Genomic DNA, 15049 nt, shown 5'->3' on the forward strand with positions numbered 1-15049 from the left:
TGTGAGAGGGTTTACAAAGCCAAACAGGATCCCTGAACAAGTACGCCACTGAGGAGCCTCTAGTAAACCACCTTGAAGGTCAACACTAGCTTCATAGCATGGTTTACAAGGGACCCATGCTGTCACGTGATGTTTTGGAAAAAGAAGAGGTAGCAGTTGTCATGCCAGTAACCAGAAGTGGTGAGTCCTGCCTGTGACTCGTAAGACTACCTGAGTACCTTCCAAATTGTTGGGTGGTTAGAAAACAAAACATTCTGTAAAGTCAGCTAAATGTCTTAGGTTGTTTCCTCTCCAATTGTACTTGTTTGGTAAGTTTTGAAATTGTTACCCCTCATTTCAGAGACCGTCATCTCGTATTTCCTGACATTTGGCTTCCCTCTGGGGCATTGGCAGGCCTGACAAGGGTTTTGAGCACAGAGAGAGGCCTCCCCTGCCACCCCCTGCCCCTTGAGCTGGTGGCCTTGGCATGGCCATTTCCACTAACAGTCTGTGCTCAGAGGCCATGATGGCTGTCACGTTGCTACCATCTTCTCAGAAAACTTAAGCTAAGATTCGCTTTGTGTGTGTGACCAGAATTCTTAGGTGACCAAGGCAGAGGAGACACTTTTGCTTGGTAATTTCTGTCAGAATGAATTTTTCTTATCTCTCTGATTTTACAGATAAGTGGGAAGTTCTTTTGTCTAGACGCAGTGTTTTTTTTTCCCTCACTTGTAGGCAGTGCACTATCAAAGGAAATTCTTATTAAAAGTAGGGAAATTTTATCTCTTCCTGTTTACTGAGGCTTATTACAGAATAACCAGTATTTTCTATACTCTCTTCAGTCCTCCAGAGAAAACTGAATCAAAGAGAGCGAAACAGGAGACTCATTCCTGTTCCTATAAAATCTCACATAGCCCTCTAGAATTCCTGGCTCCCCTCTCGGTACCAAATCTACCTTGAGCTGATTTTTGTGCAGGGAGCTGTATAGCCTTTTCTGGTCTCCCTTGTGGTAATGAGCAAGACCGTAGGCCGTTTTGGGATTCTGTCCATAACCTTGAAATAAGAGGATTTTTCTCTGCCTGAAAAATGCCATCATTATGATGACCATGCTGTGAAAGAATATGGAACATTAATATAAAAACAGCAGCCATGTAATTTGGTCATTGTCCAAATGAGTCTTTTGCTTTTTATATAAGCTGTAAAATTATTCATGTCAGCGGAACTGAAACCAACTTCTTCTCGAGGAGCATTTCATCCTATCACTGGAGATATCTGGGAGACAAGCTTCAGGAGTCAGTTGCAAAATGAAATATCCATTAGGAAAGTGTGTCTGAGCCAACTGTGATTAAAAGGGAAGCCCAGGTTCTGGAGGCATGTGTGGGCTGTGTATGAAAAATGTGTTTTCCGTAGACTAGGTTTTGTTTGAAATTTAAATGTGCCCTAGAATGGACCCTGGGGTTTTGCTTTAAGAAATTCTGTTGATGTTTTCATTTGCTGATTTGTTGAATCATCTCCTATATGACTCACTAATAACTGATAATTTATGTTATTAGGAAAATTAGGCATTTTGTCTCCCTCAAGAAGCTGTGTTGTACCACTGACAATAATAAGCAGGTATGGTATTCAGTTTCCTTCCTTTTGCTTTGTCAGCTTGACCACATGTTACATTCTCACCACTGTTCTCTGCTTGTCTTTATCCATATCTTACTGTACTTGCCAATTTAGGAGGTGTATGACAAAATTAGGCTCCTTTGACAGACAAATAGTAGAAAAAAAAATTCCCTGCAGGCTTATGTTGCTTTGTTAGTAATATACAGCAGTTATGATTTAGCCTGTGGCTGTGCAACTAAAGACTAATTTATTTCATGAGAGCATAAAATTCTTCTTCCAATTAAAAAAGTCCTCTTTCTCTATCATAATTTCTTAAATGAACGAAAAGCATGTATGTATTTGAGCATTTCACTCCCACCGGTTCATATCAAAAACAATCATTCCAAGTTAGTAAAAATTAGTACTATTAGTACTGTTTATTTTTACCATTACACCGTGCAGAACAATACGTTAGAATCTTGTCTTCTGGAATAACAGAATTTTAATAAGTTGCTATATTTAAGAACTCATAAAGGTAGTTTTGTCATAGAGAACAATGCTGATATTGGTAAATTTTCTTTCTTATACTTTTATTATTGGGTTATGTGTATTTTCATTCATCCTTTAAGGTTTATTGGTTAAAAATCCCTGAACATACGTAATTACTAGTGATCTATTTTTGAAAACACAAAATGTGGCCTTTGACATAGATGGAGATTTTAAAAGAAGGGATAATGTCTTGAAAGGATATGAAGGTCTTTGGGGCATGACCCATTTTAAAGGAGCATGTTGGAGACTTGGAAAGTTTGGGATCAGATAGTGGAGGCTGGCCAGACAAGGAGAGAAACTTTGGGGTGATAGGACTTGCTGATGCCCAGGCTCCTCCCCCATGAATAGGCAGCTCCTGGAGGGGAGCCCAACCTGGGTGCCGTGAGCCTGTGGTGGGCTTTCAGCTGGTATCTCAGTCCATTGAAGGTATTCATGTCTTCATGCCTGATTTTTGTTTAATAATGATTTGATACATGTATATATTGCAAAACGATCACCACCATAAGTCAACATGCATCACCACACATAATTCCAAAACATTTTTTGTGATGAAGTCTTCGTTTGAGACCTATTCTCTTAGCAGCTTTCAAATTTACATTACAGTATTGTTAACAGTGGTCACCATGCTGTACATTATATCCCCATAACTTACTTAATAAGTGGAAGTTTGTACCTTTGACCTCTTAACCCATTTCGCCATCCCCGCACCCCGCCTCTGGCAGCCGACCTGTTCTCTATATCTATACATTCAGTTTTTTGTTTTCCATTCTGCATGTAAGTGATATCATGGTATTTGTCTTTCTCCGTCTGACTTAATTCACTTAAGATATCTAGGAGATAATGTAGGTCCATCCATATTACTGCAAATAGCAAGATTTCCTTCTTTTCTGATGGCTGAATAATCGTGTGTGTGTGTGTGTATTAGAGACAGAGAGGGAGAGAGAGACCACATTTTCTTTCTCCATTCATCCATCAGTGGATGCTTAGGTTGTTTCTGTGTCTTGACTAATGGAAACCATGCTGCGGTGAACATGGGGGTGCATATATCTCTTTGAGTTAGTGTTTTTGTTTCCTTTGGATAAATGTCCGGGGGTAAATTGCCAGACCATATCGTAGTAACGTTTTTCATTTTTTGAGGAACCTCCAAAGTGTTTTTACATAGCACCTGTGCCCTTTCCTTCACATCTTCACCAACACTTGACATTTCATATCTTTTTGATACTAGCCGCTTCAAAAGATGTGAATTGATATCTCAATGTGGTTTTGATTTGCATTTTCCTGATGATTAGTGATGTTGAGCGCTTTTGCATGTACCTGTTGGCCATTTTTATGTCTTCTTTGAAAAAGTGTCTGTCCAGATCTTCTGCCAGTGTTTAAATCAAAAATTTTTTTTTGGCTTTTGATTTGTAGGAGTTCTTTATATAGTATATATATAGATAAGGGTACTAATCCCTTATCTATGATTTGCAAGTATTTTCTCCCAGTTGGCAGGTTGCCTTTTTATTTTGTTGATGGTTTCCTTTGTTATGCAGAAGGTTTTTAGTGTGATGATGGTAGTGTCAGTTATTTATTTTTTCTTTTGTTGCATTTGTTTTTGCTGTTGTATCCAAAAAATCATAACCAAGACCAGTGTCAAGGAGCTTAGTCCCTATGTTTTCTTCTAAGGGATTTATGGTTTCAGATATTGTGTTCAAATATTTCTTCCATTTTGAGTTGATTTTTCTGTATGGTCTAAGATAGTGGTCCAGTGTTATTCTTTGGTATGTGGCTGTCCAGTTTTCCTAGTACCATTCATTGAACAGACTGTCTTTTCCCCGATGTATATTGTTGACTTGTGATAAATTAGTTGACCATATATGAGTTTATTTCTGGGCTCTCTCTTCTGTCCCACTGATGTATGTTTCTTTTTTTTTATGCCAACACCATACTCTTTTGATCACTACAGCTTTGTAATGTAGTTTGAAATCAGGGAGCATGGTGCCTCCAGCTTTGTTCTTTCTCAAGAGTGATTTGGCTATTCTAGCAAAATATTCTGGACTAGTGAAGGGAATCCTACATTTTCATAGTATTTAATTCATCATAAAATGCCTCCTTCAGCATGGAGAATTTCACCTAGAATCAGGAAGTTTTCATTTACTACTGAGACATCTGGGAAAGGAAGGGAATTGACTTTCATAGAAAAGTAGATTCTGTCAATAGCAAAGTTTACACATTCCAAGAGAAAGAAAGAGATCTGGGTGAGAGGTGACAGGCGGGGAGACATCCTGGTGGCTCTTGAAAGACGAACCACTGAACCCACGCAGTGCAAGCCAACCTGTCATGGGCTGTGAAGCTGCTATGCACGGTGTAGGCCCACCTGTGCTAATTCGTGTTCATGCCAGAGATGAGCCAAGTACATTTTGTGGCCAGTATCAAGCACAGCCTTCCCCCACCAGCCGATGCTTGATCTTCCTCCTTTCTTTCTCAGTCGGACCCCAGCCTCCTTGTCACCGGTCTTCCCACAACCACGTGTGCCCACATTGTACCCATCTGTCACCCCCCAGTGTCATCATGGCTGTTTGTGTGCCTCAATGCCCTCTCCTCTCCAGCGCGGTCACCAGGCTGTGCTTGTCCTTGGGGGCCCATGCTGCCTGATGCACGGTGGGCCCTTTGGCTGATGGTTAGCTTGAATGGAATTGAATGTCTAGGTCCTGGCTTCCTGCCACCTACACATCCTTCCTGCTTCCCAGGGAGAGCAGGCAAGCCCTTAGTACAGGACTTAGGGGTGCAGAATACAGAAAAGAGGGCCACCTCTTTTCTCATGCTGTAAATAGAAACATCTTTATTGCTGTGAATTAGCTGCTGTTCTGAGAAGAGTGGAAACGCAGAGCTCAGATACCCTGAGCCATTGACGTCACCTAATGGTGCTGCACAGGCCTGGAGAGATACTTAGATTTTCCAATAACAAAGAATTTTTATGTCTCTGCCTGGCCACAGTGTTTTTCCTCCTCATCGGAGGAGGCTGGAGTGAATGGTGATGAGTCTGTGACGGGAAGGGCTCCCCAGAGGTGGGAGCAGCCTGTCTGAAGGCGGTTCTGGCTGTGCTGATTTCTGGGATGTTAGCCTTGACGTCAAGATCCGCCCATGGGTTTGCATTTTAACAAGGAATGAAATTGTAAGCCAGGATGCTGTCTCCTGGTAGTGCTTGTCGTCAGCAAAAATCCCTTTTCCTGTGTGAGCCCTGTAGCTTCTTGCCAAGGGGCTGGAAGTGGTCAGTGAGGTTTGTCTGCTGTAAATACCGTCTCCCCTTCCACCACACACACTTGCTCCCCAAATATGTACTAAACACCTGTACTGGTGCCAGGGACAGTCTCTGCCCCAGAAGCTGTGGGGGTTACAGACTGATAAACAGGATGCATTTCTAGAGCGCCGTGCAGGGGAGGTGTGAACTGAGAGCAGGAGAAACAGAGAACGTAGGACCAAAGGAGACTGGCTAGAGTTTTTTTAGGTGTCGTCTAGGACAAGGGGCAACAAACCACACCCCACAGGCCACATGTGGTCTGTCGTACACGTAAAGTTATGTGGGAATACAGCCACATTCTGTGTTACGTAGTGGCTGCTTTCACGCTACAGCAGCTGAGAAGGTACAACAGACACCTAGTGGCCTACAAAGCCTAAAATATTTACTCTCTGGCCCTTCACAGAGAAAGTTTGCTGACCACATTTCCAGAAGGTAATTTTCTTTTTCGAACTACCCGCCTTCCTAGGCCAGGTACACTCTTCCTGGGATCCCAGAAATGGCCTCCTCCTGTCAACCCTGCACCCTGGGGCAGAGCCCGTCTCAACCTCTGTGTAGCAGTAAGACGTGAGGACCTGTTTCCTTAATGCTTTTGCCTTTTCACGAGGTCTAAATCCAAATCCAAATGCATGACTCAAAGTGGAATTTCGGGGACCTGCCACCATGCTCCAGCTGTCAAGCTCATGCTGGGAAAGGAGAGTTCTAGGATCCCAGCTTCACACCAGATTTTCCTAAGCTGGCATCATCAAAGCAGAGGGGCCTCACCACTGGCATCCCTATAGTGCCCACCCTTAGTGCGTCCCCCATTCTTGCTTTTTCCTCCAAGCCTTGGCCATGAGAATATGGAGAGCCCAGCGCTCCCAGAAGCCAACATGCTGCAGGCATGGAGCCCTGGCAGAGAGTATGGGAAGCCAGGGGGCAAGAGGGTGGTGGTGCCGCTGGCGGTCTTGTGTCCTTTGGCTCGGATCATCTGGTCCCTCTTCTCGTGGATGGATGACTCACGTGTCATGGAGAATCCCAGGAGAGGTGCAGAGGTTGCCTGTCCATTAAGAGGAAGGTCGTTTTGTGTGTGTGTGTCTGTGTGTGTGTGTGTGTGTGTGTGTGAAGTTAGGGAGCACAGACACCCAATGAACAGCTCCAGAAAATATTCCCTGTTCCACTAGGTTGTAGCAGGGGAAGGTACTGATCAGGCTCTGAGGTGGCATGCTGATCTCTGGCTCATCAAGGTTCTGAGACAAAGGCTGAAGGAGAACAGAATGAGAGCAGTCTAACCTGCATTTTGCACAGGACTTCCCAGACCTGGCGGTAGTGAGGGAGGGGAGGGAGGGAATACTGGAATTCTAATGACCACCTCCACATCCTCGTTTTAGGGAAGAAAAGTTGTTTCAACAGTGAAAAAGAAGGGAAGGACATAATCTCTGAATGAAGAATAGCTATTTAACTTGAATAAGTTTTGCTTAGTAAAAACACTTGTTTCTCCCACTGCAGACCGATATAAGCATTGTAACATCCTAACATCACTCTGGGGACAGACGTTTGGGGTCACTGCTTTAAAAGCACTTTTATCTGTGTAACTTGTTTGAGAAGAATAGGGGCAGAAAGGAGGGCTGAATTGTCCAAATTTGCAGTGATGGATTCTTGCTTTGAGATGAACTTTTTGGGGTTCATTCCTATTTTGTTGCATAGTATGCTATTTAATCTTGAAATTGTAAAAGTTAGGGAAAAAAATAGAACTTCACTACAATTATAATGCATATGACTAAACCTGTCAAAAGTGCCTAAGACAAGATACAGAGGGTATAGAGTGGCAGGGAGTAAGAAGGGTGAAAGAACAGGTCTTCCCTTTTGGGAAGGCTTTGTGTGCGGACGGAGGGACTAGGCCCTGAAGGCAAAAACAGTGGAAAATTTTAAGGAATCAGATTAAGCTCAACATAAGAAAGAATTAACAGAATGGGCCAAGCTCCTAGGTAGTTTGTGGCTACTGAGTTCATCACTAAGGGAGGTAATCAAATAGTATATTGAGCACTCAGTAGGAAAAGCTGTCTGGGGAGGTCGCTCACTGGCCAGAGGTTAGGCTAGGTCAGTGGTTTCTCCCAGTGTAGTTCCCGGGAGCTGCAGCAGCCCAGGAATTTGTTATAATTGCAAAGTCAGACCAACAGAATCGAAACTCCAAGGGAGGGCCTAGGCAATCTGTTTGAACAAGGCTTCCAGGTGATTCTGATGGGACTGACTCTGAGGTTGAAGAGCTATTGGACAGGATGAATGGCTGTCAGGCTCTGGTACTATAAAGTTGGATCACTGGTTCATCAGTAGGGTCTGTTCTGGGTTAAATCTAGTCGGAAAAGATTTTTTTCGCTTATGGCGACCATCCAGCCCTCCTCTCCTGAATATGGGGACCCTGACCTATGCTGCTCAGGACCTTGCCTTGCAGGGGACCCCTAGAGCTGCATGTCCAGTCTTGAAATGTGGCTAGAGATGCGCTCCAAGTGTAAGCCACGTGCTAAATTTCAGAGACAGTATGAAAAAGAATGTAAATGATCTCATTAAAAGTATCATAGTCTTATACTGATGACATGTGGAAATGATACTTGCACATATCGTACCTAAAATATCATTAAAATTAGTTTTGCCTGTTTTTACTTTTTCATGTGACTGCCAGAAAATTTAAAATGACACATGTAGTTCGCGTTTGTGGCTCACACTGTATTTCTGTCAGGCAGCTGGTTTCGCCATTCCCTCCCCTGTCAAATCTTACCCTGAATCCCCCTTCCCATTCACAGGTGACAGGGGCTGACAAGCTGAGCACACCGTCTGGTTTCAGTCAGTGAACCGGCAGCAGATGGCCTCCCAAGAGATGAGGCTAAGACCCATTCTCCAGGCCCCTGGCAATGCTCCCCCTGTTATGGGAAGATGATCTGCTGGGCACTTAAGCAGGCCTTTAGGGAACACTTTTGTTTGGGGGAATTGTGGGAGCACCTTTCATTAGTTCTTAAACTGTAGCAAAAAGGTATTATTCTTAGAGCTCTCCAGTAGACAGCAGGAACCCCAGGTGCCTTGTCCTGTGACAGCCTTCCGCCCCCTGCCACAAGGCCCATCCCCATTCCGCAGCCCCAGACTGGCTTTCTCTTAGGTCTGTCCTTGCCCTTCTCTGTTCTTAGGCCTCTACTCTCCCCACATTTGCCAACTTCTGTTCCCTCTGGTCCTTTCCTTCCTGGCAGGTGGCTGGGCTAATAATAAGCCTTTCCATGATTTTTGGACTTCTCCTCTAGGGCGTGGCAGAATAGGCTCCTCAATACTAAAACAGTCCTGTAGCCCAGGCACTCTCTGTAAAACAGAGAAATGTCTGGTGCAGGCAACAAGCAGAGACAGAATTACAGGCTGCTCTCTGCTTGTTGCTAGTGATAAATATGTTTGAATTTGTCCTAAATGCCCAGGATTTGAGGTCTCATGTTTTTAATGGCATGGACTGTTTGTAGCTTCCTTGTTCTTTAGAACTCTACCCAGCTTCTCCTCCCTCTAAGAAAACTTCCAGAACCTGCCAGCCTGCAGCCTCCCCTGCACCTGCCATGAGGAGATGGTTTTGCTTCTCTTCTGCATTGCCCATTGGACTCTTAATCTTATCCTGCTTTGGATCAGTTCTCACCTGGGGACAGGGACCCCACTGTGTGTGCCCAGGAGACATAGGGAAGTTATTATGAAAACTAATGTTTACCCCCTAACACAATAACCTTTGAAAGGCATAGGAGATTAAAGATGAAGCTTTTATCTAGTCCAGAATTAGTATTATGTGTTGAGTATTGGTCTGTATGTAGCTAATATGTCACACATGCTCTAATGTATTTTCCATGTTCTCCCAAGACAGTTGGAGAAAAAGGAACTGCGATTGAAAACATGACCTCATTCATCCCGGGGAGTGGCTACTCACATTTAGAAATGTTTTTTATGTAATCAGTATATTAGCATGATGTTGAATTTATACACATGTACTTGACTCACAGTAGGTGCTCCAAATAATTGTTAATGTATTTGATAAAGCCACTAAGTAAACACCATTTTTCCATTTAGCTTTAGTACGTTTTTACATGAAGCTATTTTTTAAAAAGACCCCAATGTTGCAAAACCACATTTTTCCCCCTGAGAACTACATTTGAACTGCCGAACCCTCAGCACTCATAAGTGGAGTACCTGCTAAGTGTCGGAGGGTGCAGACAAGTGGGAGGTCATGGCAGGGAGAGGGAGCACGAGGGGGGCAGGGACCCTGAGAATGGAGAGATGGGATTACATGTGTGGGAAAGTCTTGAGTCAGAGGAGAGGAGAGACACAGCTTCATGGCAGGCATTGGTTCTGGCTGCCGTAGCCCATCATGACAGGCTTCAGAAAGTACCCCTGGGGTCTGGAGCTGAGAGGGCATCACTGTGCTCACCAGGGGCAGGGTGAATCAGGCACTTTCTGGCCAACGCGGACCCACACTGAGCCTGGTGGGGGAGCAAGAAGACACAAGTGCCTTCACCCTTTTGGAGCAACTTGGCCCTGTGTGTTCAGCAGGACCACAGGCCTGGGGCTGTCCACCCTGCGCAGTGATGCGCTGGGTTCCTTTGCACTGTGTGATCCTTATCGCGTCCTCTCTGCCATGGAAGTAGGTATTTAGCCCACGTTGGGGACAGCTAGGAGTGGAGGATAGGAAAAACAGAGGGAAGGGACTTAAAATTCTGAGGTGCTGATCAAGTTGGCCTCCTGTGAAGCTGTCCATGTCCTCTCAGTAGTGAAGCCCAACCCAGCTCCAGTGGGGAGCCCTTAGCTTGAAGAAAACCACTTTGATTTGAGAAAAGTAAGATAGGTTTGGTAATAAGCAGTAAAGAGGCAAAGACACATTGAAGACAACGAGGATTTAACGAGGAGATATTATGTTTGATTTGGGGAGAAGGGATTTTTTTTTCCTCCAAAATTTAACTGAAATTCTAAAGGTTGCATTTTTATATAATCTGTCATTCAGACTATTGCAAGATTTTGCTCACTGTGCAGACTTAGACTAATTGTGCCGAAGAGATTTTCACATTATCTTAGACCTGATTGTTGAAAGGATTGCTCATTTAGCATTTGTGGATATTAGCCCTATCTGGAATTTGTTTTGTTTTCCAAACTAACCGTTGGTGGCTGACTTCTCAGGAGGAATTCGTTTACTTCACATTGAGAACTTTTCAGTTTGGGGCATGCTTGGCCTTAGCTAAGCATTCATTCATCCAGTCAGTGAGCGTCAGTTGCCCCTGAGTCCTTTCACCCAGTAGAAGTCACAAGGACAGATCAGACTGAGGTAATAGGTTTCTCCTCACATCCACTCCTGCCGAAATCCTTGGCTGGCTAAAGGGAACCCCCACCATCCACTCAGTCATCCTCACCCTAAACCTGGGAACCACCTTTGGCATGCTTGGTTTCTTGTGTCCCCCACATCCTAGAAGACATTTAGTCTGAAGATTGTGTCTTCCTAACAGTTCTAGACTCTGTGCCTTTCTCTCCATCCCACTCCATTTTATCCCACTGTGACTTCTGGTTGTCCTGCTCTGGCCGCCCATCTGCTCTCTGCCTCTATGAAGAGATAGATTGGCAACGGCTCAAACAGGTCCAGGAGAGGAGATGTTTTAATTTTCTGGAACTATGTGAGTCAGTTGTTAAACCACCCATTGTTAAAAATACAAGTTAGGGAAACATGCAATTCAGTTTTTAAAAACTTAATAGTAAGCACTCAAAATCCATCACTTCTTCAGTGTTTTACTCCATTATACTATTACCTGAGCTCTTGAGGTCATTTATGTTTGTCTTAGCTGTGTGGTGGAAACACCGTATGAAGCTCAGCTGCCACATCCAGTGACGTCATGTTGGTAGCTTCAAACAGCCATGCTGGGAGTGTGTTTAGACCAGGGAAATCAGCAAACACTACAAATCAGGACTTTTTAAAAAATTTTAGACAAAACCTATTTAGCTTATTAAGTGCTCTTTTTAATACCTTTATAGTGAAGACAGACAATGAATGGACAACTCCCTCCCTCTCCAAGCAGTGTTCATACTTATGTATATATTCACTATTTAGGTCTTGAAATTCATCCTGTAACAACATAAACCCATGGTAAATTCTGAACAGAGAAACACACTGTAGAGAAATGCAGTTGGGTAAGATATGTTTGGATGAACACCAAAATGTTTTATTTTCTATTTTTAAATTTTTCTAGTGTTCATTTATTTATTGAGAGAGAGAGAGAGACCCTGAGTAGGGGAGGGGCAGAGGCGTAGGGGGACAGAGGATCTGAAGCGGGTTCTGCGCTGACAGGAGCAAGCCCGATATGAGGCCCAAACTCACAAACTGTGAGATTATGACCTGAGCTGAAGTGGGATGCTCCATCAACTGGCTCACCCAGCTGCCCCAAGCCAAAAATTTTTAACCCATATTTGTGGCTTACTCTAGATCAAAATATATCTGTATTGGCTCAGATTTTTTTTTTCACTGAGATAGAATTGGCATATAACATTGTATAGTTTTAGGTGTACAGCATAATGATTTGACACATGAATACACTGCAAAATGATCTCCATAATACATTTAGTTAATATCCATCACCCCACAATTACAAATATTTTTTCATATGAGACCATTTAAAATCCACTCTCTTAGTAACTTTGACATATCCAACAGAGTATTGTTAATTATAGTCAATATGCCATACATTATATCCCTAGGAATTACTTATCTTATAATTGGAACTTTATACCTTTTGGCCACCTTCACCCAGTTCACCTACCCCCTGCAGCCAGAATCACAGGTCTGTTCCTTGTGTCTTTGAGCTCAGATTTGTTTTGTTTTTTTGTTTTTTGTTTTGTTTGGTTTTTGGTTTTTAGATTGCACATGTGGGTAAGATAATATGGTAATAGAGTGTTTTTCTTTGTCAGTCTAGCTTATTTCACATGGCATAATGTCTCAAGGGCCATCCATATTGTTGCAAATGGCAAGATTTCCTTCTCTTTTACAGCCAATATTCAGTTGTATATACATTTCACATTTTCTTTATCTGTGTGTCATTTGACAGACATATAGGTTGTTTCCATGTCTTGGCTATTGGAAAGAATGCTACAATGAATAGGGTGTACCTGTATCTTGGCAGAGTTATTTCATTTCCTTCTAATAAGAACCCAGAAGTGGAATTGATGGATCATATGGTAGTTCTATTTTTAATTTTTTTTTAGATATCTCCATACTTTTTTCTCCATAGTGGATAGACCAATTTACATTTTCAATAGCATGAAAGTGTTTATTTTTCTCCACATCCTCAAACACTTGTTATTTCTTGTCTTTTAAGTAGTAACAATAACAGATGTGAGTTCATGTCTCATGGTGGTTTTGATTTGAATGTCCCTGATGAATAGTGATGTTGAGCACCTTTTCATGTCCCTGTTGGCCTTTCGTATGTCATCCTTAGAAAGATACCTCTTCAAATCTTCTGTCCCTTTTAAAATCCAATTGTTTGCTTTTGAGTTGTAGGAGTTTGTTACATATTTTAGATGTTAACCCTTTATCGGATATGTGACTCGGTAGTTTGCCTTTTCATTTTAATGATGGTTTCTCTTGCTGTGGGGAAACTTCAGTTTCCAGTAGTCCCAATCTTTTGTTTTTCTTGCTGCTTTTGCTTTTGGTATCACATCTAAAACACCGTCGCCAAGATAGATGTCAAGATGCTGATCTTTTACATTTTCTTCTAGGAGTTTTATGGTTTCAGGTCTTACATTTAAGTCTTCAATCCATTTTGAGTGGATTTTTGTGTATGGTCTAAGTTGGTGGTCCAGTTTCATTATTTTGCATGTAGCTTTCCACTTTTCCAAGACCATTCATTGAAGAGACTGTCTTTTCTCCATTGTATATTCTTGGTTCCTTTGTCATGCATTAATAGACTGTGTAATTGTGGGTATATTTTGGGGCTCTCTACTGTGTTCTGTTGATCTATGTGTTTATTTTAATGCCAATACCTTACTGTTTTGAATACTGTAGCTTTGTAATACAGTTTGAAATCAGGGAGCATGATGACTCCTGCTTTGTTCTTTCTCAAGATTGCTTTGGCTATTTGGGGTCTTTTGTGCTTCCATATAAATTCTAAGTTTGTTTTGTTCTGTGAAATCATCTTTGGAGTTTTGACAAGGATTGCACTGAATGCGTAGATTCTTTTTGGTAGTATGGGCATTGTAATGGTATTAATTTTTCCAATCCATGAGTATGAGACCTCTCTCCAGTTATTTGTGTATTTCTCAGTTTGTTTCATTAGTGTCTTACGTCTTATAGTTTCAGAATATAGGTCTTCCACCTCCTTGGTTAAATTTTTTTTTCAGTGCAGGTGGAACTGGGCCTTGGGGCCCAGGCAGGAGGCCACCCTGCAGGCAAAGGAAGAGCCGGTGGAGGAGCCTTATTTGACCTTCTTGGGGCACAGGTTGTTGATGTGGCCGCATTTCTAGCAGTGGTTGACAACGCAGGGGTGAATGTGAGCATAACACTTGGGGCACATCATCTTGTCTTAGTCGTATTTCTGGGCCAGCTGGTGTGGGGAAGGCTCGATGATGCCACCCTCCCTGCCCAGGGTGAAGCACCAAGTGTAGGGTGGACTTTTTCTGAATATTGTAGTCTAACAGACTGTGGCCATCTTCCACCTATTTGCCTGCAAAAATCAGACACTGCTGGTCAGGCAGGATGCCCTTCTTGTCTAGGATTTGGGCTTTGACATTCTCAACAATGTCACTGGACTCAACTTCCAGGGTGATGATCTTGCCCATCAGAGATCCACATCTCTACGTCCGCTGCAAGGCCATTATCACCAGACTGCTTGGCTACCTTTCATTGAAGAGAAAGAGCCTCCTTGGCTAAATGTATTCATAGGTATTTTATTCTTTTTGATGCAGTTGTAAATGGAATCATTTTCTTAATACTGTATCTCTTTCTGATAGTTTGTCATTAGTGTATAGAAACACAACTGGTTTTTGTATATTGTTTTTGAAATCCTGCAACCTCACTGTATTTTTTAGTTCTAACAGTTTTCTGGTAAAATCTTTAGGGTTTTCTATATATAGGATCATGTCATCTGCAAATAGTGACAGTTTTACTTCTTCCTTTTCAATTTGGATATCTTTTTCTTTTTCTTGCCTAATTGCTGCAAGTAGGACTTGAGATATTATGTTGAATAAAAGTGGTGAGAGGACATCCTTATCTTGTTCCAAGTAATACAGGGCAAGTTCAGTTTTTCAGCGTTGAGTATGATGTGTCCTTGTCATATATAGTTTTTATTTTATGAAAGTACATTTTCTCTCTACCCATTTTGTTAAGAGGTTTGTTTTTTTCATGGTGAAAATATTTATAATTAGCTAGACTCACTTTCGGTGCTCTCAGTTTTGCTGGCAACATCAAAAGCATTATAGTCTGGAGTCAGTTGAACATAATGCCTTCTTCTACCCATCAGGCCTAATAAGGTGTTATCCTGGGGCTTATGGGTGGCCCAGTCAGTTAAGCATCTGACTCTGGGTTTTGGCTCAGGTCATGATCTCATGGTTCATGGGTTCAAATCCCCTATTGTCCCCATCTGTGGGTCCTTCTTGGGATTCTCTGTTCCCTTCTCTCTGTTCCTCCCC

At 42.5% G+C, this 15049-nt stretch overlaps 1 protein-coding gene and 1 pseudogene across 9 annotated transcripts in view; one reads left to right on the forward strand and one right to left on the reverse strand.

Annotated features, from left to right (window-relative positions):
- Positions 1-15049, forward strand: part of PDE8B (phosphodiesterase 8B) — a 265652-nt gene that overhangs the window by 170070 nt on the left and 80533 nt on the right. For all 9 annotated transcript variants that reach the window (XM_027039572.2, XM_027039559.2, XM_053224203.1 and 6 more), the window contains one exon: positions 1533-1593. In XM_027039572.2, the coding sequence (XP_026895373.1) occupies positions 1533-1593 (61 nt within the window). The remainder of the gene's footprint in view (positions 1-1532; positions 1594-15049) is intronic.
- Positions 13837-14834, reverse strand: LOC106974791 (ubiquitin-60S ribosomal protein L40-like; annotated as a pseudogene).

The sequence above is a fragment of the Acinonyx jubatus genome, chromosome A1, assembly GCF_027475565.1.
Source record: "Acinonyx jubatus isolate Ajub_Pintada_27869175 chromosome A1, VMU_Ajub_asm_v1.0, whole genome shotgun sequence".
Classification (NCBI taxonomy): Eukaryota; Metazoa; Chordata; class Mammalia; order Carnivora; family Felidae; genus Acinonyx; species Acinonyx jubatus.